The sequence below is a fragment of the Salarias fasciatus genome, chromosome 14 (genome assembly GCF_902148845.1).
Source record: "Salarias fasciatus chromosome 14, fSalaFa1.1, whole genome shotgun sequence".
Lineage (NCBI taxonomy): Eukaryota > Metazoa > Chordata > Actinopteri > Blenniiformes > Blenniidae > Salarias > Salarias fasciatus.
Genome location: NC_043758.1, coordinates 1,900,248 through 1,926,395, shown reverse-complemented (window position 1 = coordinate 1,926,395; position 26,148 = coordinate 1,900,248). Strand labels below are relative to the sequence as shown.

General features: G+C 50.4%; 2 protein-coding genes across 2 annotated transcripts in view; one reads left to right on the top strand and one right to left on the bottom strand.

Annotated features, from left to right (window-relative positions):
- LOC115400121 (P2Y purinoceptor 14-like) overlaps window positions 1-26,148 on the bottom strand; it is a 234,482-nt gene that overhangs the window by 170,592 nt on the left and 37,742 nt on the right. The window lies entirely within an intron of this gene.
- LOC115400099 (latent-transforming growth factor beta-binding protein 4-like) overlaps window positions 1,485-26,148 on the top strand; it is a 28,569-nt gene continuing 3,905 nt past the window's right edge. The window contains exons 1-27 of the mRNA XM_030107754.1: window positions 1,485-1,904; window positions 4,923-5,141; window positions 6,697-6,773; window positions 6,859-7,071; window positions 7,318-7,420; window positions 13,813-13,872; window positions 14,281-14,403; window positions 15,232-15,408; window positions 15,483-15,638; window positions 16,371-16,925; window positions 17,400-17,564; window positions 20,887-21,018; window positions 21,095-21,208; window positions 21,288-21,407; window positions 21,503-21,616; window positions 21,726-21,845; window positions 23,445-23,564; window positions 23,693-23,812; window positions 23,915-24,040; window positions 24,114-24,239; window positions 24,357-24,479; window positions 24,598-24,729; window positions 24,862-25,002; window positions 25,107-25,424; window positions 25,509-25,580; window positions 25,712-25,840; window positions 25,960-26,100. Coding sequence (XP_029963614.1) covers window positions 1,577-1,904; window positions 4,923-5,141; window positions 6,697-6,773; window positions 6,859-7,071; window positions 7,318-7,420; window positions 13,813-13,872; window positions 14,281-14,403; window positions 15,232-15,408; window positions 15,483-15,638; window positions 16,371-16,925; window positions 17,400-17,564; window positions 20,887-21,018; window positions 21,095-21,208; window positions 21,288-21,407; window positions 21,503-21,616; window positions 21,726-21,845; window positions 23,445-23,564; window positions 23,693-23,812; window positions 23,915-24,040; window positions 24,114-24,239; window positions 24,357-24,479; window positions 24,598-24,729; window positions 24,862-25,002; window positions 25,107-25,424; window positions 25,509-25,580; window positions 25,712-25,840; window positions 25,960-26,100 — 4,324 coding nt within the window. The 5' untranslated portion in view covers window positions 1,485-1,576. The remainder of the gene's footprint in view (window positions 1,905-4,922; window positions 5,142-6,696; window positions 6,774-6,858; window positions 7,072-7,317; window positions 7,421-13,812; window positions 13,873-14,280; window positions 14,404-15,231; window positions 15,409-15,482; window positions 15,639-16,370; window positions 16,926-17,399; window positions 17,565-20,886; window positions 21,019-21,094; window positions 21,209-21,287; window positions 21,408-21,502; window positions 21,617-21,725; window positions 21,846-23,444; window positions 23,565-23,692; window positions 23,813-23,914; window positions 24,041-24,113; window positions 24,240-24,356; window positions 24,480-24,597; window positions 24,730-24,861; window positions 25,003-25,106; window positions 25,425-25,508; window positions 25,581-25,711; window positions 25,841-25,959; window positions 26,101-26,148) is intronic.

The following is a 26,148-nucleotide window of genomic DNA, read 5'->3' as shown; positions in this document are numbered from 1 at the left end:
TTCATACCACTAGGTGTGCTGTTTGCATGTTCACCCTTATTTTACACAGACACCACAGAAGAAGGATGGCCCTGAAGCCAGGCTCTCTCTGCATGTTGTTGGAAAAAGAGTGTTAGTCGGCAAAACATCCGCCAGAAGAAGTTGTAATATGTTCAAAGATGCGATGCACCGTTTATTTTTTTTCCAGTAAAAGAACGATCGTTTCTGCACATTTTATTTACTCAGTAGCAGTTAAACTGGATCACAAGTGGTTCCTGTACTCAAGAGACCAGATTCCTTGCAGATAGAACATGGCTGAACAGTATTTCATGTCCCTTTCGACCAGGATATTCTGATGTGAGTTTATATGACCAGAAATTCGGTCCATGAACATGGACTTGCTGCTTCTGGAGGAATTTGTCAGAGCCCCCCCCAGGGACCTGCCCCCCTGCCCCCCGGGACCCTGCCCTCCCTCAGGCGGCCCCGGGGTGTGTGTGTGGTGTGAATAGAGGCCGGTTGTTCCTGCGGCTGTTTGTCTATGAGCTCATGTCCTGAGTGAGGAGAGTGAAATCTGACAGACATGGGGCAGTTTTTACACACACACACACACACACACACACACACACACACACACACACACACACACACACACACACACACACACACACACACGTCAAAACCTGACCAGTGGAAGTTTGGACCATCAGAACTGTTGATCAGGATGTGAATGCAATCAGATGACAGTGAGACAGCAGCTGTGCAGCTCTTCCACCGTTTCCACGGCGACGGGACAGCAGCTCCCGGGTTCCTCGCGGCCCTTCACGGTTCTCCACGGGCCTGATGGATCTTGTGTTTCCCAGCAGAACAATGACAGGAAGTGTTTGCAGCCCGACGGCGTCGAGCTGGAAACACATTCCAGCTGCTGATAGAGCAGTGACCCCGCTGTCGGAGTATGTGTTCGATACCCGCTAACATCAGCCGACATGACTGTAATGTCTCCCCTGGGAGGGTTAACACAACACACACACACACACACACACACACACACACACAGAAACAGGGAACACACAGATGCAGTGAACACACACATGCACACACAGCTCGTTTGTATGCACGCACACACACACACACACACACACACACACACACACACAGATTTCCAGTGTTTTGCACATGTTTTCTCGCACTCTGCAACGACTCTGAAACCTAAAACCCGAACATGTTGCATCATGGGCCTCATGTTCTGCAGGGCGTTATGAAACGGAGCAGAGATAGAGGAGGAGGAGTGAGGAGGGGAGAGCGAGGCTGCTTGAGTCATGCTCGCTCGCCCGCTTGCCGCTCACCCGTGGACCAGATCCCTGCTAAACATTTAGCTTGGACGCGGGCCCAGTCCTGCACACTGCTTTCAATTATCTGAGCCCGAGTCCGAGGAGCGAGGGGAGGAGGAGGAGGAGGAGGAGGAGGAGGAGGTGGTCTTCCTCCTTCCTTCCCTCTTTTTTTCTCCTGTGTTTTCACTCCACCGCAGAGGCAGAGTGAGGTAAAGACCAACGTTTCCAGCGATGCAGCGCACAACCAGCGTCTGACCGCAGCGCTCGACATGCTGCAGCCGCCGCGCTGCGCTCTGTCCCTCCTCATCCTCCTCTCCCTCGCCCTGCCGGCTGGCGGACAGGCGGCAGGAGGAGCAGCAGGAGCAGCGGACGTCATCCAGGTGATGTTCACGCCCACCGTCTGCAAGGTGCTCTGCAGCCAGAACGGATGTGTGAACTCGTGTCAGAGAGGGAACCTGACCACGCTGTCCAGCAGCGCCATGGACCGGAGGGACGGCTCCCACGGACCGGGCTCCCACGGACCGGGCTCCCACGGACCGGGCTCCCACGGACCGGGCTCCCACGGACCGGGCTCCCACGGACCGGGCTTCAGAGTCTGTGAGTCCAACTCTTCACTCCTCCACTGCTTTCATGCTGACAGAAACAGGAAGTGGTTCTGCTGCAGGACGGAACACCTGACAGCAGGAGAACTGAGTCCTCCATGTTTACCTGACATGTAGAAGCAGAGGAATGAACTTTGATCCAATGTCTGACAGGTACAGAGGTCAAAGGTCAGGGAGGTGATGGAATGTTAGCAGAGCAGCTGTACAATGAAAGAGAACCAGGCTGAAAACACAGAAACCACCGCATGAACTCCCAGACACTGCTGAAATCCATCGTTTTCGTTCTCTCAATCTGTCAACACTTAAAGCATCACCCGTCAACACTTTTTCGCCCATCTCCTGCCAGCACCTCTAAAACCATCGCCTGTGAACGCTCCTGAACCACTGTCTGCATGCGCTGTTCTCAGGTGTGCTCTCTGCAGTGGAAGGTTGTATTTTCATTTGGTTCTTTACATTTTCCCTGCTGTTTGTGAGAACAAGTTCCCCAGTCCTTGAATGCACCACATATTGTAACAACGCCACCCACATGTGTATCGTTGTCGCCATGGAAACGAGTAAGCGCTTCTTGTTTTCAGTCTGATGACGAAGCAATAAACCGCAGGTTTAAACAGATTTAAAGAATCAGACCTGATTTCCTGCGTCCTTGCTTCAGGATGTCCCGCTTCCGTTCTGCCTCAATCCAAGAACATTCCGGTTCCATGTGAACATGGCGAGTTTCACACCAGACCCACAGCACAACACTGAGCACACACTCAGAAGACACCAAATAACTGCGACTCAGATGTTCTGAGATATTCAAAATGACTGAAGTTGACTCAAAAACCACCGAACAGAAACTCAGAGATACAAACGACAACAGAACCACACAAAGCAACAGTCGGTAATCTTCTCCAAACAGCCAGAAAGAGAAGTTCTGAGATAAAGTGGGCGGGACCAATCAGTCAGTGGGCGTGTTTTAAGATTGTTCTCATCCAGATGTTGAAGCCCCGCCCCCGGAGGCAGGTTTTTGTGCCTTTCCTAAGCCCCGCCCCCCGTGTGACACTCCACTGATCATGAGCCCATCTGCTCGGTGAGTTCTCGATAAGTTAGCTCAAGAACGATTAGTTCTTGAGCTAACTTGGCCCATTCTGGTGGCCAACTCTGAAGCCATCTCCATGGCCCACTGCCAACTCCAACTCAGACTCCAACTCCGATGCCAACTGGTGCCAGCTCCACCGCCAACTCCAACTTCAACCCCAACCTCCTGCAAACGTTGATGCCAGCTCCCGCTCCGACACCGTCACCACTACGTGTGACCTTAACTCCACCACCAAATCTGCTCAAACTTTGATGCCAACTCCAACGCAAACTCCAGCTGCGATGGAAACGCCACGACCAACTCCGTCGCCAACTCAGCCATCAAGTCGAATGTCAGCACCAACTCCCGTGTCGACTCCGCTGTTAACTCCAGTGCTAATGCCTATGCTAACGCGCTAAAAGCAGGGACAGAGTTTCGCTCCGTTTCCTTTCTCGTGGACTCCTCGAAGCTGTCGGCTCACTGGGTAACAATGACAGGAAACAGGAAGTGAGGATTGGCTCGGCTGGCACACGCTTGCTGCGCTCTCACCTCCACAACTTCAGAGCAGTGGCAGCAACTCCCACAATGCTTTGCTGCGTTCCGTGAGACCCCGACCACTTAGAGGCGAGAAATGCCTCCAAGAACACGTCTTCCTTCCTTCCTTCCTGCTGATGGAAACAGGCTCTTGAATCGGCCAATCAGCTGCAGGAATTCACTGTTTGGACCTGGATGGAAAACTGTGTCCATGGAAACAGGACGAAAACTCTTCACTGGGAATATTTAGTAGAGTCTAAAGATGGAGTGTGACCTCGGTTTACTGCAACAACAACATTCAGAACACACACACACACACACACACACACACACACACACACACACACACACACACACACACATACACACACACGCGCACACACACACACACACACACACACACACACACACCACACACACACACACACACACACACACACACACACAATTCAGAAGAGAGCACAAATCCAGTACTTTCCTCCACTTCAACTGGGATCACTGGCTAAACTGGAGACACTGGAATCACTGGGGTCACTGGGAATACTGGGAATATTATGGACACTGGGAATACTGGGGATACGGGACACTGGGAATACTGGGGATGCTGGGAATACCGGGGAATACTGGGAATACTTGGGAATTCTGGGAATACTTGGGACACTGGGGACACTGGGAATACTGGGAGCTCACCCCACTGTCAAAGACATCAAGACACACAGCTGGTCCAACACAGGCTGAAGGACATTTCACTCTGGGAATACTTGAGACGTTGGGAACACTGGGAATATTAAAACAATAGAACTATTGGAACGCTGGTTAATGCTGGAGAACTCTGATAACACTGTGAATACTGGAGACACAGAAACTCCTGATGCACACTGAAGAACACTGAGTATCTTGGGGACATTTTTTGGAAAATTTTGGGAACATTGGGGACAGTGGAGAATGCTGGAAATACTGGAGACAGTGGGAACATGGGGATGGTGGGGATAGAGGGAACACATGGGAAACTGAGAACACAAGGAATGCTGGGGACAGAATATTAGAGAATTCTAAGAGGAATGTTTGCTGCTACCCACTCCACAGGTCGCTCTTGAAAGTGAGACTCGGAGTCTCAGTGAGACCAGCCTGTATACATAACGGTTGACTGGGAATACTGGGGTACATTGGGAACTTTTTGGAATTCTGGGAGCATCGGAGAATCCAGAGAAGGATCCTGCTGCTACAGAACTCGTCCTGAGATGGTCTCCAGTCGTTTCATTAGCTTCAGCTTGTTTCAGTTCTTTGGACGTCGTCTTGTTAGAATCGTAGGGAACCGTGAACGGTGAAGACCAAGTTTGTCTCTTTCACAGCTGAGGAACCGTTCCTCTTCCAGAGCGTGGTTCTGTCGGTGATCCGGTCTGCTGTCTGTCTCTCCCGCAGTCGTCTGCCCGCTGCTCTGTAAGAACGGGGGAGTGTGTCTCCAGAGGGACCGCTGTCTGTGTCCTCCAGGCTTCACTGGGAGGTTCTGCCAGATCCCCTCGTCCTCGTCCTCGTCCTCGTCCTCGTCCTCGTCCTCGTCCTCGTCCCCCAGCCAGGAGCTCAGCCGCTCGGAGTTCCTGCTGCCGCTCGCTCACAGCCAGGAAGTGGAGACAGCCGGAGGTCAGTCCTTTCACATCAGATCTCAGATATGGTTTTTAGAAGTCTTCCAACACATTTTGACCTCTTCTCAAATATTTAATAGTTTTGTTTTTTTTTTCTTTTTTTTTCTTTTTTTCCGGAGGATCGTGTCGGAGGAACGTTTGACAAATTTGGTGAAAATCAAATCACTTTGTTAAAATTTTCACATCATATTCAGAGTGAAAATTTTTTTTTATCTAAAAGTTTTCTTAGTTGTCACGAAAAATCTTTTTCAGACTTAGTCTGCGATGACTTACTGAAATTAGCTGAAGCATCTGAACTCCTTGATGGGATTTTTAAAGTAAATTCCTCATTCTTTAAAGTGAAAATGCAAAACTGGTTTCATTATTGAAGCAACCAACAGCGCTAACTAGTGGCTCAACATGCTAGTGCGTGTGTGAACGGACAACATTTCCATGTAAACGTGAAACTTTTCTGAAATGAAAAGGGGAAAAACACAGTGGCCCTCATTTATCAAACAATCTTTCAAAGGGGTGTATATCTGAACGTTGAGCTCATCGTACGACGGTCTCGCACGGCATTACTGAAACCTCCGTACCTTGCCGGTATCAGTGTTTGAATGATTGGGTGTTGATACCTATACCGCGGCTGAATTTGATCATCATTAACATGTTACGCCCTGAAATATGCATGGTTCTGAAGCCCCGCCCACTGAGGTCAAACACGGAAAAGGAGCGATTTTAGCAAAATCTTTGGCAAAGCCTTAATAAAATGTTAGACTAAACGTCCTCTGTCTGTATTTAATCTCCCTTCAGCTAATATGTTATTTTCCAGGCTACTGGCTTCACATCACTGATTAAATAAATAATTTGCTAAACTTTAGATTTTATTTAGTGTAGTGGTTCTTCAGGTCCTGTCTCCCCCGTCCAGCATGCCGGTTTCCACATCGGGACCTCTCGTGGCGCCGATGCATCAAAAGTAATTCTATCAGCCAATGCAATATTGTGTAAAACTGCACTGGCCAAAATAAATTCACATCTTTTCGGGGCTGAACAGCAGCGCGCCCCGCTGGGTCTGAAGCTGCTCCGCAGCAGTGGGTGTGTCTTTTCACACTGTTAAAACAGGAGGAACCAGCGGAGTTATTAAAAGTTAAAAAATCCTTCATTAATCCCACATAGGGGGGATTTTATTAGATATTCTGTAAGGACATTATTTCATTTTTTATCGTTTTACTTTGTAATATGCACTGAATATGTGCTGCCTGTGCTTCATGACATGTTTGAGGTTTGCCTTATAGTTATTTTCACGCTCTGCCAGGTTTTTCTGCGCTGCACCGCAAATCTACACTGACTGAAACTTGCTCCACGATGTCCGACCTGTGGAGATTTCATCTCTCCGAACGATCACGATCATATTGACAAATGAAGATCCTGTCTTTCATATGAACGTACGATGGGCGTACGCCCGTATACCGTCGTACTACCGATTGATAACTGAGGGCCAGTGTGTTTTCACTGGAATCGTCATCATGGAAACGAGGTTCTGAAGCCTGGGGTTGTGTTCCGTGTATCTGCAGCTCCCAGCCCGTCCATGGTGAAGGTTCGAGTGGAGCACCCCCCCGAAGCCACCGTCAACATCCACAGGGTCATCAAGGTGTGAAGGGCCACTTCTGATTGGGCGATCCAGCTGTCAGTCATCCAGTGAGCGGCTGTCGCTCATGTTTGATTTGTTGTCTTAGCTGTCTGGATTCAGTCCCAGCCTACGGACGCTGCCCGCCCCATCCTCCTCATCCTCCTCATCCTCCTCCTCCTCCTCCTCCTCCTCCTCGGGCTCGGCTGGCGCCCCTGCCCCTGCAAGAGCTCGGGTCCAGGCCCAGACGGTGAGGGGGGGCGGGACCTACACACAACAGTCTGGCTTCAAGTACTGTTTCAGAGAGGTGAAGGACGGACAGGTGAGAACGTCTCTGAAGAACACGGACTCCCCCCCAACACACACACACACACACACACACACACACACACACACACACACACACACACACACACACACAAATTTAAACATTAAGTTTTTATCTTAAATCTATGACTCCGACTCACGTACTGTTTACTGTATGTTAAAACTGTGTTTATGTATGTGTGTGTGTGTGTGTGTGTGTGTGTGTGTGTGTGTGTGTGTGTGTGTGTGTGTGTGTGTGTAGTGCAGCTCTCCTCTTCCCGGCCTCAGGAGTCAAGAGATGTGCTGTAAAGGCATTGGGAAGGCCTGGGGCATCACAGATTGTGTCCTCTGTCCTGATAACACAGGTAAAGGCCTCCACACACTACAGGATAATCGGGCCGAATTTTGCCCCGATCCTCTCCTCCCGATCGAAGCCGACAGGGTCCGATTGTCGGGAGTATGCAAATGAGTTCGGGTCCGATCTTCGTGTAGTGTGCGGTGTGTTCCGAGAGATTTTTTCCGGTCGGAGCCTCTCGGGAGGCGTCGGAAGGGGAGATCGGAGATAATGAACATGTTCAATATTTCCGATTGCAAATCCTGTAGTGTGTGGTGCGCTCCGAGAGGCGCCGATCAGCTCTGAGTAGAGCTGTCCACACCCTCGAAATAAAGCTCTCTGATTGGATGAACAGCTCCGTCTCACCAAGGTGCCGCTGATTAAAAAAAATCCCCCCGCAGCTGTCAGAGCTGGATGAATATATGTCTGTGAAATATATTCACTATATATGACAGTGAAACAGAAAAGCCAGAGCTCTAAACTCAGCTGTACAGAAAGTGATGGTTAATCCTGTCGCTCCTGGATGAACCGGATCCTCCATTCAGACTCAAACTCCGATCTAATATCTGCATCTCCGCCAGTCCTGCAATAATCCCAATGTTTTAATTAATCTCCGTTATTAACCATCACGGAAGAATGGGGAAGAAAAAAATAATAAAAGACAAAAAAAAACTTTCCACTGATTCCGTGCCCTCAGAGACAGAGCGGACTATAATGAAACTTTCCTAATCAACGTATTTTTACTCTGATTTAAACTATCAAATCTGTGGACATAAAGAATGATTTAAGATATTTGATGATTTAAAAAAGATTTAAAAAAGTAGCTTTTATTTGACACGGTCTGCTAATAACTTTATTCTACTGCTGCACTCGGGACTCAAAAGTAAAAAAAAAAAACAAAAAAAACACACAAACAGATTAGCTAATAAGCTGAATTATTATTAAATGTAAATTATAATAAAATGATCTGAAACTATGTTTCCCTCTTCTGTACTGGAACATTTAAATTTTCTAACAAGGTGCTGACAGTCCGTGCTCCGTGCGCACGGCGGGTGGGGGTCTGCACTGAAGGAGCGATACCAATGTGAATGAATGAACTGAGGGAACGAATGAGTTCTCCACTTATTATTGAAAGTGGAGATGAATGTAAAAACAGCAATGAAGGGAAACAGCACGAAGTCACGTCGGACGACGTGAGATTTGGAGGAGTGAGGAGCCGGTTCTCGGCTGAAGAATCTGCAAATGTGCGGTCTGCTCCGGAGTGACACCGCACACTAGACGATCAGGAGAGGAAGATCGGGTACGATCTGTCCTCTGCTGTCGTGTAGTGTGTGGTGTCTGAATCGGGGAAGATTGAAAAAATCCTGTAGTGTGTGGCCGGCTTAACACACACACACACACACACACACACACACACACACACACACACACACACACACATACACACCTTCAAGTTCTACGTTCAGATGAACCCCGAAGTGTAACTTTAAGAAAACTCTGTGGTGTTCCTCAGGGCTCATATCTGGATCCTCTACTGTTTGTTAAACTTCAGCACCTCGTCAATTCAGATCACTTCTACTCATGTGTTCGATTTGAAGTCCGAACAGGAAAAGCTTTTTGAATCTGAAGTGAGGAAACAAAACGTCCGGTTCAGCCTCTCAGACACGACTCGTCTTCTGTCGATTTCTACCGTCTGATGTTTTCTCCTCTGTCAACTCAACATCATATCAACATCATATTTAATCAATAAGTAATCCAAACACACACATTTGTATACATTCAAGTCACCACTGAGTTTTTCTTCCATGGTACAGAACAGTCCTAAATTTATCAGCATGTCTGTGAACTCTGAACCACAAATGTGCAAAAGCACAAAGAAACAGAGGTAAGTGTGGGCCCGAGGCAGCAAAGCATGGTGTTCACGGCAAAATGGAGGAAAAAAGGATTCAATCATGCCTGTAGAATAGAATTTGTAATACAACAATATTTTGGCCGGAATTCGTCCTGAAATGCGTCTTTTAGAAATGGACCCATCCGAGACGCACAATTGATCACGACAAAAAGGAGGAAAAATCAAAAGTGTTTTTAGGGCTTCCTGGTAATGAGTCTAAAGATTCAACAATTCTGTGGAATAAAAATATATTAAAACAATATTCTGAGCTGAATGGACGCATCCATCTGGATCATATCTGACTGTAATGTTTGTAAATTCCAGTAAAACTCAGAGTTCTGTTGTCCTGTGAAACAGACGTCAGGGGGAAATTCACCAACTACCAGAGGTCAGAGGTCACTCTAGTCTGTGCTAATAGTCCATCGGTGTGTCGATCAGGTAAGAGTGGACATCCGGCTACTGACGTTTGGCCATTTCTTCTGCTCCTTGACCCACTCAGCTGTATTGAACTCCTGCGGTTCATTCAGACGCATCTTATTCATCGGTCTTCATTCAGCAGCAGAACTTACTTTACAGCTCATATCTAACCGAAGAGCTACGTTCCGTCCCGTCAGTGGCGTGCACATCATCGTAAACTCCAGATTTGATGTGTTGTACATCTCTGAATCCATCAGAAACAGGCCGGCGTGGCTTCAGAATCCATCTGGCTCCGTGACTGAACCGAAGCCCAGTGGGAGGGTCCTCCCGCCGCTCCGGGTGCTTCTGTTCAGCCTCACAAACATCCAGCTTGTTTATGTTTGGAGTTCTACAAATGTGACCAATCAGTAATGGGCCGCAGTGGGAGCTGAAACTTGATCTGACCGGATCCTCGGTTCGAGCCCCGAGGAGCTCCACGAGTCACCTGCTCTGTTCACAACGGTCTGCTTATATAATCAACCTTATCACACACTCCTATCTGTGTTTCTATCATTATGAGGACATACAGTAACTGAATGAAGGGTCCTCACACACACACACACACACACACACACACACACACACTGTGATGGAGTAGAGCTGACTAACAGTGAAGGAATGCAGCTCTGTGGGACTGGAGGCCTTTAGCACACTGAACATCTGCATCTGTGTGTGCAGTACACACACTCTCTCTCTCTCTCTCTGTCCCTCTCTCTTACACACACACACACACACACACACACACACACACACACACACGCACACTGTGTGTTGGCTGCAGTCTGACTTCAGATCAGTGATGCAACACACCTTTTAAAGCAGAACTCCATGACGCACTCTGCCAGCTGGATCATGTTTGGGATTGACGTGAAAATGTCTCCAATGAGAAGGAGAAAATGTTTTAATAAACAAAACATCATCAGTGTTGTTGAGTTGGGCTGTGGCTCCTCCAGAGCTGCTCTGACTCCACAATCCTGAAGAAACCGGTTTAATCTGGAGCCAGAAATATTTACGTTACATGTACCATCCATCCATCCATCCATCCATCCATCCATCCATCCATCCATCCATTTTTCACCGCTTATCCAGGGCCGGGTCGCGGGGGGGGGCAGTCTAAGCAGGGATACCCAGACTTCCAGTCCCCATACTCTTCCTCCAGCTCTTCCAGGAGCATTCGAAGGCGTTCCCAGGCCAGCCGAGAGACACAGTCTTTCCAGCGTGTCCTGGGTCTTCCCTGGGGTCTCCTCCCGATGGGACATGCCCAGAACACCTCCCCAGGGAGGCGTCCAAGAGGCATCCTAACCAGGTGCCCGAGCCTCCTCAGTTGGCTCCTCTGAATGCGGAGGAGTAGCGGCTCTACTCCGAGCTCCTCCCTGGTGACTGAGCTCCTCACCCTATCAATAAGAGAGTGTCCGGCCACCCTACGGAGGAAGCTCATTTCAGCCGCTTGTATGAAGGATTCTGTTCTTTCGGTTGTGACCCAAAGCTCCTGACCATAGGTGAGGGTGGGAACGAAGATTGACCGGTAAATCAAGAGCTTTGCCTTTTGGCTCAGCTCCTTCTTCACCACGATGGACTGATACAATGACCGCATCACTGCAGCCACTGCACCATTCCACCTGTCAGTCTCACGCTCCATCCGTCCCCCACTCGTGAACAAGACCCCAAGATACTTAAACTCCTCCACTTGGGCCAGAGTCTCTCCACCAACCTGGAGAGGGCAAGCCACCTTGTTCCGATTGAGGACCATGGCCTCGGATTTGGAGGTGCTGATCCTCAAAGGACGGACCAGATGCTTTCTCCGGTCACACAGAGACCGGACGGCCCTTTGCAAGGGGCCCCGGACTCCGTATTCCTGAAGCACCCCCCACAAGGCACCAGGAGGGACATGGTGGAACGCCTTCTCCAACCCTCGAGTCCCTTTGGAATGTATAGAGCTGGTTGAGTGTTTTGCGACCAGGACCCGAGGTGACGGGATTGAGGAGGTCCTCGAAGTATTCCTTCCATCATCCTATAAATCCCCAGTTAAGGTCAGCAACTCCTCACCTCCACTGTAAACAGAATTAGCGGAAACCTGCTTTCCCCTCCTGAGGCGCTGGACAGGTTGCCAGAATTTCTTCGAGGCCGACCGGTAATCCTCCTCCATGGCCTCCCCGAACTCCTCCCAGACCCGAGTTTTTGCCTCCACAACCACTCGGACTGCAGTTCGCTTGGCCTGCCGGTACCTGTCAGCTGCTTCTGGAGTCAACAAGGCTCGATAGGACTCCTTCTTCAGCTGGATAACATCCCTTACTTCCGGTGTCCACCACCGGGTTTGGGGGTTTCCGCCACGACAGACACCAGAGACCTTACGACCACAGCTCGGGGCAGCTGCTTCGACAATGGAGGTGGAGAACATGGTCCACTCGGATTCAATGTCCCCAGCCTCCCTCGGGACATGAAAGAAGCTCTCCCGGAGGTGGGAGTTGAAAACTCTGCTGACAGAGGGTTCCACCAGACGTTCCCAGCAGACCCTTACAAAACGTTTGGGTCTGCCAAGTCTGTCCGGTTTCTTCCTCCGCCAGCGAATCCAACTCACCACCAGGTGGAGATCGGTCCACGGCTCTGCTTCTCTCTTCACCCGAGTGTCCAAGACAGAAGGTCAGAGGTCAGATGACACGACGATAAAGTCGATCATCGGCCTCAAACCTAGAGTGTCCTGTTGCCAAGTGCACTTATGGACGCCCCTGTGCTCAAAAATGGTGTTCGTTATGGACAAACTGTGACTAGCACAGAAGTCCAGCAACAAAACACCACTCGGGTTCAGATCAGGGAGGCTGTGCGATCCAATCACCCCCTTCCAGGTCTCACTCTCGCTGCCCACGTGAGTGTTGAAGTCCCCCAGTACAGCAATGGAGTCCCCAGCCGGAGCACTGTCTGGCACCCCTCCCAGGGACTCCAAGAAGGCTGGGTACGCTGCACTGCTGTTCGGCCCGTAAGCCGCAACAACATTGAGTTACATATCAATGCACCCGAAGGTGCAGAGATGCAACCCTCTCGTTGACCGGGGAGAACTCCAACATATGGCGGCTGAGCTGCTGGGCTATAAGCAAACCCACACAGCCTCTCACCAAGGTGGGCTGAAGTGGAGAGTCCAACCCTTCAAATCCCTCGAGTCCAAATCCCTCGAGGATTGGGTTCCAGAGCCCAGGCTATGTGTGGAGGTGAGCCTGACTACATCTAGCCGGTACCTCTCAACCTCCCTCACAAGCTCGGGCTCCTTCCCCCCCAACGAGGTGACATTCCATGTCCCTATAGAGCTAGTCTCTGTGTCTGAGGATTGGGCTGCCAGGCACCCTGCCGTCTGCTGCCACCCAATCCACATTGCTCCCGGCCCCTACGGTTCCCTCGGCAGGCGGTGGGTCCGCCTGAGGGTTGGCCCATGTCACCCCTTCGGGCTGAGCCCGGCCGGGCTCGTTACATGTACACTCCACCAAATCTGAAACATATACACACCCCTCCATCTGAAACAGACTTGCGTTCAAGTTCACTTGTGGGCGCGATGGTAGCTAACAACAAGCGGAGCGCTGTGTGGCAGCTTTTCAAACTGAAACTACTCTTGGGTGTAGGCCGTGTCAGGCAAAGCTGGTTTACAATACCACTACCACTAGCGGTTCACAATAGCATGAGGGATTATATATACAACAAATCAAATGTGAAAAGATACTTAGTGAGCATGTAAACTTAATAGCTGAAATGGTGGCCCTGTTGTCTAATAACTAGTGGAATGTCTTTGATTTAATGTGATTATAAGGGACTGTACTTCAATAGAGACAGATCCCTCTAGTGGTCATATAGCGCAACGGCAATAGAAAAAGATAAATCTCTGACGTGCCATGTAATGGGTTACACGTTGGTTAGAAGTCCCAGTTACACGTGTAGAAAAAAATTGTTAACGTTGACACCGCTTATAGACAAACCCCCATCTGAAACATAGACATGCCCCTCTGGCTGTGGGTTTGAAATGTTTGTATTTTTCACGTAAAGTTGTTCTTTCTAATTGATCTTTTTCTGCCAATGAACCTGTTCGTCTACAGTTAAAAACACCAGCAACTGTCCAGTTGGGTTTGAACACAGCAATGGGACGGAGTGTGTGGGTGAGTTTAAACTACACACACACACACACACACACACACACACACACACACACACACACGTGCAGTTTGTTGTGTAGTGGAAGTGTGCTGCAGTAGTTCCTCGCTGCTCATCTTGTGTGTTCCTGGTAGCCTTGGCAGCCTGAGCTGGACAGATGTTTCCACAGCAGCCTCTCTGCTCCTCTCTCACTGACCCACACACACCAGAGGAGAGACTGTGTGTGTGTGTGTGTGTGTGTGTGTGTGTGTGTGTGTGTGTGTGTGTGTGTGTGTGTGTGCTTGTATAACAGTATACCATCTAGACTGGAGTCATAGGGTGGTAACGTGTTTTCATTTTTGGGAAGTGTTTTTTGACGCATGTGAACGCGCGCGTGTGTGTGTGTGTGTGTGTGTGTGTGTGTTTGTGTGTAGATGTGAATGAGTGCCTCCAGCCGGGGCGTTGTGAGAACGGTCTCTGTGTGAACACCAGGGGGAGCTATAGCTGTGTGTGTCAGGCGGGGTTCATCCTCGACGCCACACATGGAATCTGCATCTGTAAGTAACGCACACACACACACACACACACACACACACACAGACACACACACGCACACACAGGAATAAGGTGGACTCTCATCAGGACGATTTGAGAACTTTTTTCTAAATTTTCTTTTTTCTTTTTAAGAATGATGAAATCCTGACTCTGAATCTTTAACGTTTGTTCATCAGAACTGAACTGAAGTGATGGGCGTTGCATTGTTCTGTCCGGTTTCCTGTTGCCGGGTGAATCCAGACCCTGCTGCAGATCAGCAGACGTCACTCTGACGGGAGTTCCACCTTATTCTGACTGGCATTCTCTGAGGAGGAGCAGGAGGTGCAGGATGCCGGTCCGCCCGGTAACAGATGAGCTCCGGCTGCAGCGGCGTCTCGGTGCGAACGCAGCGTCACCAAGGAGACTGACAACTGAAAACTCCAGTTGAGATTTGATTGTCCGTTTCCATGGCAACGCTGCTCAGAGTCACTGAAAACACAGCATTTCAAAAATGGCTCCCTCACACAGCTGTTGTGAAACTCTGCTGTGTGTGTGTGTGTGTGTGTGTGTGTGTGTGTGTGCGTGCGTGTGTGTGTGGTTCCTTTACCAGAACCAACAGTTTGAACACCTGTTCTTCACAACGCTGCTGTGTAGAGGCCAAACTAAAACACGGAAATGACGTGTTTTCACCTGAAACGTTGCCATGGAAACGGCATATTCTGTGTGGAGTCTTTGACAGGTTTTCATTTCTGTCAGATTATTGTTGTTGTCTGAAGAGCCGCTGTCTCTCTGTCCCGTTGGCTGATCCTCCCCTTCCTCCCCCTCCTCTTCCTCCCTGCCCCGCCCCTCAGCCCAGAGTGTGATCTCGGAGGAGAAGGGTCAGTGTCACCGGGTCCTGGGTCCTGGTCTCGGACCGTCCTCCTGTTCTCTTCCCATCCTGAAGAGCATCACCAAGCAGATCTGCTGCTGCAGCCGGGTGGGGAAGGCCTGGGGCCCCAGCTGCGAGCGCTGCCCCTACTTCGGCTCGGGTGCGTTGAAACTCTCCTCTCTGCCTGCGGGGGGCGATGTGGCTGCTCACCGCTCTGTCTGCCTGCGTCTGCAGTGGCCTTCAAGGAGATCTGCCCCGCCGGACCCGGGTACCACTACTCCGCCTCGGCTCTTCAGTTCAACCAGAGAGTCAACGAGCAGCTGGGCGGCCGAGGAGCTCAGCTGGTAACCCATGGCAACCAGGACCGCCACGGTAACCAGGACCGCCACGGTAACGTGCCTCAGCCGACTGACTTCTCCGACGTTCACTGTGAAACAGATCGGGACAGTTTCAGGACAGACGTCTGGTTTGAGAAGTGATCCAACTTCAAAAACCCTTCACTGACATGAGACAGAGGGACACTATGCAACCAGCCAATCAGCTGCTGACTCCGGTTGCTATGGTGACTCCAGTGAGGACGAGGTGGGAGCGCAGTGAGACAGACGAGACAAGTAGACTGGAAAACAGTCAAAAAGCTAAAGGAGAGTCCAACTTCTGCTGCAGTGGTTTCTAACCTCAGAGGTGGAGAGTCTTCACGTCTCCACCTGTCTCACCGTTTTAGACTCTGAGGTTTTGAGTCCTCTTTCCCACTTCAAGTTATGGCGGTAACTGGTTGCCGTGGTGATGGCAGAGAGATCTGATCGCAGTCAGATGTTCTTCTTGTAGGGTTAATTTGATGGAATCAGCCACATTGTCTGAGCATCAGGGTGGGGTTGGGGGGTGGGGGTCCAGTCGAGGGTTCCACCGGAGGTTTTCTTCACTGTCACTGAGTCACTGAGTGTCTCTGAGATGGACTGGAGGATCTGTGGACCAAAGGTTGGGTCCAGAGCTTTGATGAATCGGTTCCTCAGAACAGGTCCGTTCCCCCTGCTGTTTTTACCAGAATTAGAAGCCTTTCTAGTGAAACGTGGGATTTCAGGAGAGTCTGAAGAAGCTCATTTTGTGCTGTTGTCTCACTGCCAGGTTCTGGTTCTGGTTCTGGTTCTGGTTCTGGATCAAGTAGCAGCAGTGCTTCAAGTTCTCAGCCTGAACAAACTTCATCTGCTGGAGGGAGCAGCTCCAGACCTGGACCAGCTGTGACCACACACAGTCATCCACAAGCTCCGCCCCAGCCTCCACCACGGATTCAACCACAAGCTCCACCCCAGCCTCCACCACGGATTCAACCACAAGCTCCGCCCCAGCCTCCACCACGGATTCAACCACAAGCTCCGCCCCAGCCTCCACCACGGATTCAACCACAAGCTCCGCCCCAGCCTCCACCACGGATTCAACCACAAGCTCCGCCCCAGCCTCCACCACGGATTCAACCACAACCTCAACCTCAAGCTCCACCTCAGCGTCCGCCCCAGCTCCATCCTCAGCCTCCTCCAATCTCCCGGTCCTCTTCTCGGCCCGTACAGCCCAGCACCGAGGGCGCCACGGCCGGCCAGGGGGGACTGTTGGACCAGCAGAGCCAGCCGGACTCCGTTCCATCATCCAGGGCTCAACAGAGGCCAGCGTCCAGTGGGAGTCAAGGTAACTAAGAAATAACTAACGGGGTCTGTTTCCATGGTGAGCGAGCGACTGAAGAGTAGAGAAACGCCACCGTAGGAAACCTGATGTTCTGTTTAAAACTGGTAATGACACTGGGGCTCTGGTTGCTGACTTTGGCAATACTGGAGGCTTTGGGAATATCGGGAACACTGGGAATTCCGGGCACATTTAGAATACCGGGGACATTTAGAATACTGGGGAGATTGTGAAAATCTGAGGACACTGACAATACTGGGGAGACTGGGGACACCGGTGACATTAAGGATACATCCAGACGCAATGTTAGTCCAACACAGGCTGAAGGACACGTTACACCGGGAACAATGGAACTACTTGGAACAGTGGGAACGATCAAAAGTTCCTTCTGCAACCTTGAAGTGATGCACAGGTTCCAGATAGAAAACATTTATTTTACAGTTCATGTTGAATCATTGTCCACTGGTGGTGTCATTTCAGCAGGAGCTCGCTCCTCCTCCTCCTCCTCCTCCTCCTCCTCCTCCTCCTCCTCCTCCTCCTCCTCCTCCTCCTCCTCCTCCTCCGGGTCTCTTCCTCAGCAGCCTGCAGACAGAAGGGACACTCGACCGGCTGTGAACTCGACACCCCGACCCAACAAAGTCCTCAGTGAGTGGAGCATCTCCATGCAAATCTGTGCTGATTTACCGTATTGGCCCGAATATAGGACGACTCTAATTCTAAGACGACCCCTATTTCTTTGTGCCTGCCTTGGCAAGGTCCAAAGATTACTATCCCAGGCGGACCTCATCAAAGGTCGACATTTTATAATAATTGTTATTCTTCTGACACAAAAACTTTGCCGGAAAACTAGTCCTGCACCGTTTGGAGCAGCACCACAAAAGTCACATAAAAACGTGTCTAAATTCCGGGAATAGTGTTCTATGACTTTTCTTGGCGTTCCAGCAAAACATTGCCGAGAAAATTCCCAAAAACCGGCATTTTCGTCAAATTCATTTCCCATAGACTTTTTCTGAAAATCACTAAAAATTCATCCCCGAACAACTCCACGGTGAGTCGCCATACTTTCAGAGATGTCATGTTTTCACCAAAACGTAGGCATTTTTGTCCTCTACACACCTGTGAAAACCTCATTTCAATATCTTTTACCAAATTTAAACTGTGAGCCTTCAAGTACGGAGAGAATTTCAGCCGTTTTTGGAGTTTATCATGGGTGCGTATTGGAAAAGCTAGAGTGGGAGAGTGGTGGTTAGAGTGGGGGAAGCTCTCAATTTAAACCAAAACAAAAAATCTGTACTTGTCCTCCTGGCCACATTTCTGGCTCAATCTGGACATTACCCCTCAAAACGTAGGGATTTTTCTTGTGACACATACAATTGAGTCACTTTGGCGATGTTCACGCTTCAGGCTGAAGTGACCCAAATCCGATTTTTTTGCCACTATGTGACCTGTATCGGATCTTTTCCTGACAGTCTGAATGACACAGATCCGATTTTTTTCAAATGCGACCCAGGCCACTTGGATATGTGGTGCTAAATCCGATACGTATCTGATCTTTTGCCATGCGACTTCAGTCTGAACGGCCAGGGTGCATTTATCTGACCTGCACGTCAAGATATGGGGCGCCGAAGACGTGTGTCTTACCGTGAGTGTTAAAAAAAGGCGCTCGCAGACGTACATTAAGGGAGTTCTTGTCATCCGAAAATTATTATTGAACTCCGTATCATCAAAGCCTCTCACATCACTGTCCCACCACTCCTGGCTGCGTCTCTCTGGACGGATGTTGCTGCCACTGCCCCACAAAACGCCATGGCCAAAAACTTGGCTCTCTTCCTTCTCATTCGCTAAATTCTGCAGCGCCAGGACAATGGAGAGAAAAAAATAAATAATATCCACATGTGCGCTCTCTCCCTCTCTCTCTCTCTCTCTCTCTCTCTCTCTCTCTCTCTCTCTCTCTCTCTCTCTCTCCCTCCCTCTCTCTCTCTCTCTCACACACACACACACACACACACACACACACACACACACACACACACACAGATGGAGCTCGGCGCAGCTGATTAGAAGCGCTGTGCTCAAATGATTGCTCAGTGTTCAGTTGTAAGAAGGCGTGTTTTATCAGTTCTTAAATCAATCATCGACGCTTGAAAAGCTACAGATTCTGTTTCTTGTTTGTGGGTTCCGCAAACACTGAAGCGCGCTGCTGCGAGATGTCGTTATGTCCTCTTCTGCGCATGCGGGACACTTTTGGGTGGTATTCCGTTCAGACGGGAGACAAGTCGCATTTCATTGTAAATGTGAACGAACTCGCAAAAAAATCGGATTTCACAAAAAAATCCGAATTGAGCATTAAGCCCTGCAGTGTGAACGTAGCCTTTGTCTCTATCACAAACGGTTCTCTCTCCAGAGGCATTTGTTTGAGGAGAGCGCAGGATTTTCTCCCATCCGCTCCAATACATTTCGGAGACGCCTGAATCCAAAACTTCACTCGTGTTCACACAATCGGTATGGCTTAATGGATGATCCTACAGACATGACATTTTCAGGACACATCCATGAAAGGCTTGTGATTCACACTGTGAAAAAACTTTTTTCAATTTTGCCCCTCGGTCCCCGAGAAACGCCATTTTTTTCAACCATGCGCACTGCATGAAAAAGTGCTGATTCACTGTCATGGCTGCTGTGCAGCTGGTCTCCATAGCAACAGACACACCTGTTGTGCTGACTGCTGCTTGATGAGTCTGGAGTTTTCCATTAAGACTGGAGCTCTATTGATCCTCTGTTACTCTGACACTGACTCTATTGCTGTTTACTGTTCTCTTCTGCTTTTTCAACTTTGTGACATTTTTTCAGCATTTCTGAACTTTTTGTAACTTTTTCTACTTTTTTTCAACTTTTCTCAATTTTTCAACCCTTTTCAGCTTCTTTCAATTTTTTTTTTAATTTTTTAACCCTTTTTCAACTTTTTCAGCCTTTATCAGCTTTTTTCCACATTTTTAAGATGTTTTCAACTTTTTCAAGATTTTGTAACTTTTTTCTGCTTTTTGTAACTTCTTGCAGGTTTTTCGGTCTTTTCCATTTGATCGCAGCTCAGAGCTCACAGGAGGAGTATGGAGAAGTTATACAAATACACAAACACACCACACACACACACACACACACACACACACATATTCGGAAGCAGCTGGCAGGCACAAAGCCAAAATTTCCCCGGGAATTTTCAAGTTTTCAAATATCATTTTGTGAAAATAAAAATATGTTGAAGACAATAAGGTGACTCATAAAACAAGTTTTTATTGTACAGTTATTCTAGGAAAACTTACAACATAGACAACATTATATGTGATATGAGATCAAGAAATATTACTGCAGCATTAAATAAACTATATTCCCTTTCTCAAAATCTGAGGCTATGACTCAGTGAATAAGCAACAAATAAGAACCTCAAAGGTTCAATAACTGCATTAGTGATGTAAATAACTTGATAACCATCAAATGCAAGTTCTATTCAACTTCATATGCATTAATAATTAAGTTTAATATATCTTGGGAGCTTGGCAGTTGTTTATTGACTCTTCTGTGTTGAACCATCAGTTTAAAGTTGGCATCAAAACTTCACCTCTGTTGTTTGCTCACTTGTCTAGTGTCCTTAGTTCCAGATGGTCACGTTCCTCCATTTTTCATCAGATCATTGTGTGACGCTCCATTTACGTCCTGGTCACCGGTACTTTGGCTCCATCTAGCAGCGTGGATGTATAACGACAATCTAGTCCTCGATTATCGTACGACCCCATTTTGGAGGAGACAATTTCTGAAAAAAAACATCGTCTTTTATTTGGGCCAATATGGTACATTAAATCTTTACAGGTACAGAAACTAAATGTTTGTGTGTGTGTGTGTGTGTGTGTGTGTGTGTGTGTGTGTGTGTGTGTGTGTTTGTGTGTGTGTGTGTGTGTCTATGTACTTGCAGCAGTGCGAGGTGTGTGTGAGAGCAGACCAGGCGTGTGTGGGCGTGGCCTGTGTGTGGATCAGCCCGGTGGGACACACACGTGTGTGTGTGACGAGGGATTCCAGCTCGGCTCCCAGCGAACACGCTGCCAAGGTGAGACACGCTTCGCCGGCGGGCTCAGGTGAGAGCAGGTGATCTGGAGTTAACGTGTCTCCCGGCGGATCCTCAGACATTGACGAGTGCGTGCAGAATCCCTGCGGCCACGGCCGCTGCGACAACACGCCGGGCAGCTACAGGTGTGTGTGTCACCTCGGTTACAAGCTCAGCGGGAACACCTGCACAGGTAAACATGGCTGTGGAACGACTGTATGCCGATGACGCCTCGCTGGGCCGGAGTGGCTCTGAAGTCTGCTTCGTTTCAGACGTGGACGAATGTCTGGACCCTCTGCAGTGTCCCGGGCAGGAGTGCATAAACTCTCAGGGCTCGTACCGCTGCCTGTCCTGCAGGCCAGGCTACGGACTGCTCAACAGGCTCTGCACAGGTAACACACACACACCTGCACAGGCATCACACACATCTGCACAGGTAACACAAACACGGTGAAGGAGATGGATTGTGTTGTTGTATCTGTTCCAGACATTGACGAGTGTCGTCAGGCTCCGTGCTCCAATGGTCGCTGTGAGAACACACCTGGAAGCTTTCGCTGTGTCTGTCATCATGGTTACAAGCTCAAGAACAACACCTGCACAGGTATGGATCATTCAGTCAGTCAGTCAGTCAGTCAATCAATAAGTCAACAAGTCAATCAATCAGTCAGAGAAGAAATAACTCTCTGTTATGTGTGTTTGTTTTTGTGTAGATATTGATGAGTGTGCAGAACCATCTCAGTGTCCTGGGCAGATGTGTGTGAACTCTGTGGGATCTTACAGGTGTGTGTCCTGTCGTGCTGGATACACACTGACCAACAGACTATGTACAGGTACAAAGACACACACACACACACACACACACACACACAGAAAAATAAAAATTACTCAACGCTGCCACCTATAGATTAAACTCACATCACTCAACGATATGTTCCATCCATCCATTCTCTACCTCTTGTCTGGAACCGGGTCGCGGAGTCAGCAGTCTCAGCAGAGATGCCCAGACTTCCCTGTCCCCAGACACTTCCTCCAGCTCTTCCGGGAGGATCCCAAGGCGTTCCCAGGCCAGCAGAGAGACATAGTCTCTCCAGCATGTCCTAGGTCTTCCCCAGGGTCTCCTCCCGGTGGGACATGCCTGGAACACCTCCCCAGGGAGGCGTCCAGGAAGCATCCTAAACAGATGCCCGAGCCTCCTCAGCTGGCTCCTCTCGATGTGGAGGAGTAGCAGCTCTACTCTGAGCTCCTCCCTGGTGACTGAGCTCCTCACCCTATCTCTAAGGGAGCGCCCAGCCACCCTACGGAGGAAGCTCATTTCAGCCGCTTGTATCCGGGATCTTGTTCTTTCAGTCATGACCCAAAGTTCATGACCATAGATGAGGGTGGGAACATAGATTGACCGGTCAATCGAGAGCTTCGCCTTTCGGCTCCTTCTTCACCACGATGGACCGATACAACGACCGATACAACGATACAACATCACTGCAGACGCTGCACCGCTCCGCCTGTCAGTCTCATGCTCCATCCGTTCCCCACTCGTGAACAAGACCCCAAGATACTTAAACTCCTCCACTTGGGCCAGAGTCTCTCCACCGACCTGGAGAGAGCAAGCCACCTTCTTTCAGTTGAGGACCGTGGCCTCCGATTTGGAGGTGCTGATCATCATCCATGTCACTTCACACTCGGCTGCGAACCGCCGCAGAGCATACTGCAGGTCCAGGTTCGATGAAGCCAACAGGACAACATCATCTGTAAAAAGCAAAGATGAAATCCTGTGGTCCCCAAACTGGACCCCCTCCTACCCCTGGCTACACCTACAAATTCTGTCCATAAAGATTGAGCTGATGACAAATGGCAGCCCTGCCGGAGTCCAACATGCACCGGGAACAAGTCCGACTTACCGGCAATGCGGACCAGACTTCTACTCCAGTCATACAGAGACCGGATGGCCCTTAAACAGGGGCCCCGGACTCCGTATTCCCGAAGCACCCCACACAAGAACTCCCACGAACCCTCGAGCACCCTTTGGAGCGTGCTCATGAGAGGTTGGGTTCCAGAGCCCAGGATGTGTGTGGAGGTGAGCCCGATTCCTCCCGACCTCCCTCACAAGCTCGGGTTCCTTCCCCCCGCAACGAGGTGACATACCTCTAGGGATTTCTAGGGACCTCTAGGGACATGGAATGTCCCTAGAGGTAGTCTCTGTGTCCAAGGATCGGGTCGCCGTGCACCCTGCCGTCGGCTGCCACCCAATCCGCCCAATCCACACTGCACCCGGCCCCTACGGTTCCCTCGGCGGGTGGTGGGTCCGCTGATATGTTTTATTCTTTAAACTAAATATCCTCTGGTGTGTGTGTGTGTGTGTGTGTGTGTGTGTGTGTGTGTGTGTGTGTGTGTGTGTGTGTGTGTGTGTGTGTGTGTGTGTGGGTTTGCAGACATAAACGAGTGTGAGAACTCTGAGTCGTGTCCCGGTCAGCAGTGTGTGAACACTGAGGGATCCTACAGCTGTGTGGACTGTGCATCTGGATACCAGAGTGTCAGTGGAGAGTGTACAGGTACACACACACACACACACACACACACACACACACACACACACACACACACACACACAATGAAAATGCAAGTCTTTATTAGGTCTGTGAACAATGAAATCTCCAAATTGTGTGTGTGTCTGTCCCAGATGTGGACGAGTGTGCGCAGGATTCCCAGTGTCCGGGGCAGCAGTGTGTGAACACGGTGGGTTCGTACCGGTGTGTTTCCTGTCAGCCGGGATTCAGCAGCCTGAATGGCGTCTGTCAAGGTGACAAATGGCGCCGGAGCGGCCAGAGACACCCGGAACCTTCCAGAACTTTCTGACACTTGACAGGAACAATGTCCTCTGTCTCTCTGCTGTTTGCTGCAGATGTGGACGAGTGTGTGCGTGTCGGAGTGTGTGAGGCGGAGCAGCTGTGTGTGAACACGCCCGGCTCCTTCAGGTGCGACTGCGCGCCCGGGTATCGAACCGTGGGCCTGGGGCGGCAGTGCAGAGGTGAGCGAAGCAGCACGCCGTCCGCCGTCCACCTCTCACCCACTCCTCAGTCATCGGCCGCTGCTCTTCTCAGACATCGACGAGTGTGTGGAGGGCGACCTGTGCTTCTCCCGGGGGGAGTGTGTGAACACCCCCGGCTCCTTCACCTGTGTGTGTTCCCCCGGGTTCAGACTGAGCGCCAACCGGACGGCCTGTCTTGGTGAGCCACCGCGCCGACGCTCCGGCTTCACTTCAGTCAGTAACCTTTATCCTGTGTGTGTGTGTGTGTGTGTGTGTGTGTGTGTGTGTGTGTGTGTGTGTGTGTGTGTGTGTGTAGATGTGGACGAGTGTGTCAGGCCTGGTGTGTGTTCAGATGGAAGATGTGTGAACACTGACGGCTCCTTCAGTTGTGTGTGTCAAACCGGCTTCACCAGCAACCCTGAGAGGACCGCCTGCCTCGGTACACACACACACACACACACACACACACACACACACACACTGTATTGGTCTAAGAACTCTGTTCAGCTTCACTGACCCCCCCCCCCCCCCCCCCCCCCCCCCCCCCCACCCCTCAGACGTAGATGAGTGTGTGTCCTCTGGTGGGTCCGTGTGTGTGTCTCAGCGGTGTGAGAACACCATCGGTTCGTTCCGCTGTCTCACTTCCTGTGAGCCGGGCTACCAGGGGACGGACGGCGGCCGGTGTGCAGGTCAGTGTCCATACACACACACACACACACACACACACACACACACACACACACACACACACACACACACACACACACAAGCCCTCTGAGCTCACAGAGCTGTGAACGCGTTTATGTGTCGTTGTGTGTCAGATGTGGATGAGTGTGTGTCTCAGCCGGGTGTGTGCGGTTCGGCTCGTTGTGTCAACATGGCGGGATCCTTCCAGTGTGTGTGTGACCAAGCGGGACTTGAGTTCGACCCCCCCAGCAGAGAGTGTGTGAGGACAGCAGCAGGTACGCACGTCACTATGGACAAAGGTCTCACACACACACACACACACACACAGATAATGGTGAGGATGTCTTCCAGTCAGAGTGTGATTTTCCTTTCGACACAGCGAGACTCCCCTTCTCCTCCTCCTTCTCCTTCCCCTCCTCCTCCACCTCCACCTCCTCCTCCTCGTCCTCGTCCTCGTCGTCGTCCTCCTCCTCCTTCTCCTCCTCCTCCTCTTCCTCCTCCCCCTCCGCCCCCCCTCACGCTGTGGACCTGCCCCCCCCTCGGCCCGGGGAGTTGAGAGAGTGCTACTACCACCTGGCGGACCGCGGCACCTGCAGCCTGCTGGCCACCAACAGCAGCCAGCAGGAGTGCTGCTGCACGGTGGGGGAGGGCTGGGGCCTGGGCTGCCAGTACCACCGCTGCCCCCCCACACACACAGGTGAGACCGCCACGGCACGGCCGCAGGGTCAGAGGTCAGCCGCCGAGCTCTCAACCACCGCCCGTGTGTCTGTGTGTGTTTCAGCCCAGTTTCTATCTCTGTGCCCCAGCGGGAGAGGGTACATCACAGCTGGAGCAGGGGCCTTCAGTTACACTGGTAAACACACACACACACACACACACACACACACACACACACACACACACACACACACACACTTTTAAAATAAAATCAACACTTTAAAATAACTTCTTTTTCTTTCTTCTTCTTTTACTCTGCTCTTCCAGATGTGGACGAGTGTAAACGCTTCCATCCAGAGGTGTGTAAGAACGGCGTGTGTGTGAACAACATCCCGGGATACAGCTGCTACTGCTCCAGCGGATACGTTTATAACAGCACACTGCTGGAGTGTGTCGGTACGAAACCCTCCGCCTCCCTGCCCCTCAGCCTTCCCCCTGCCCAGCCGTCAATCCTGTGTGTGTGTGTGTGTGTGTGTGTGTGTGTGTGTGTGTGTGTGTGTGTGTGTGTCTCTCAGACCACGACGAGTGTGAGGAAGAGAGCTGTGTGGGCGGAGTTTGTGTCAACACGGTGGGCTCGTATTACTGCAGCTGCCCGCCGCCGCTGGTCCTGGACGACACCCAGAGGAACTGCGTCAACTCGTCCCACCTCACCGTGGGTAAGACCCCCCGCAGTGTGACGCACTGGACCAGAAACACTGCTGTCG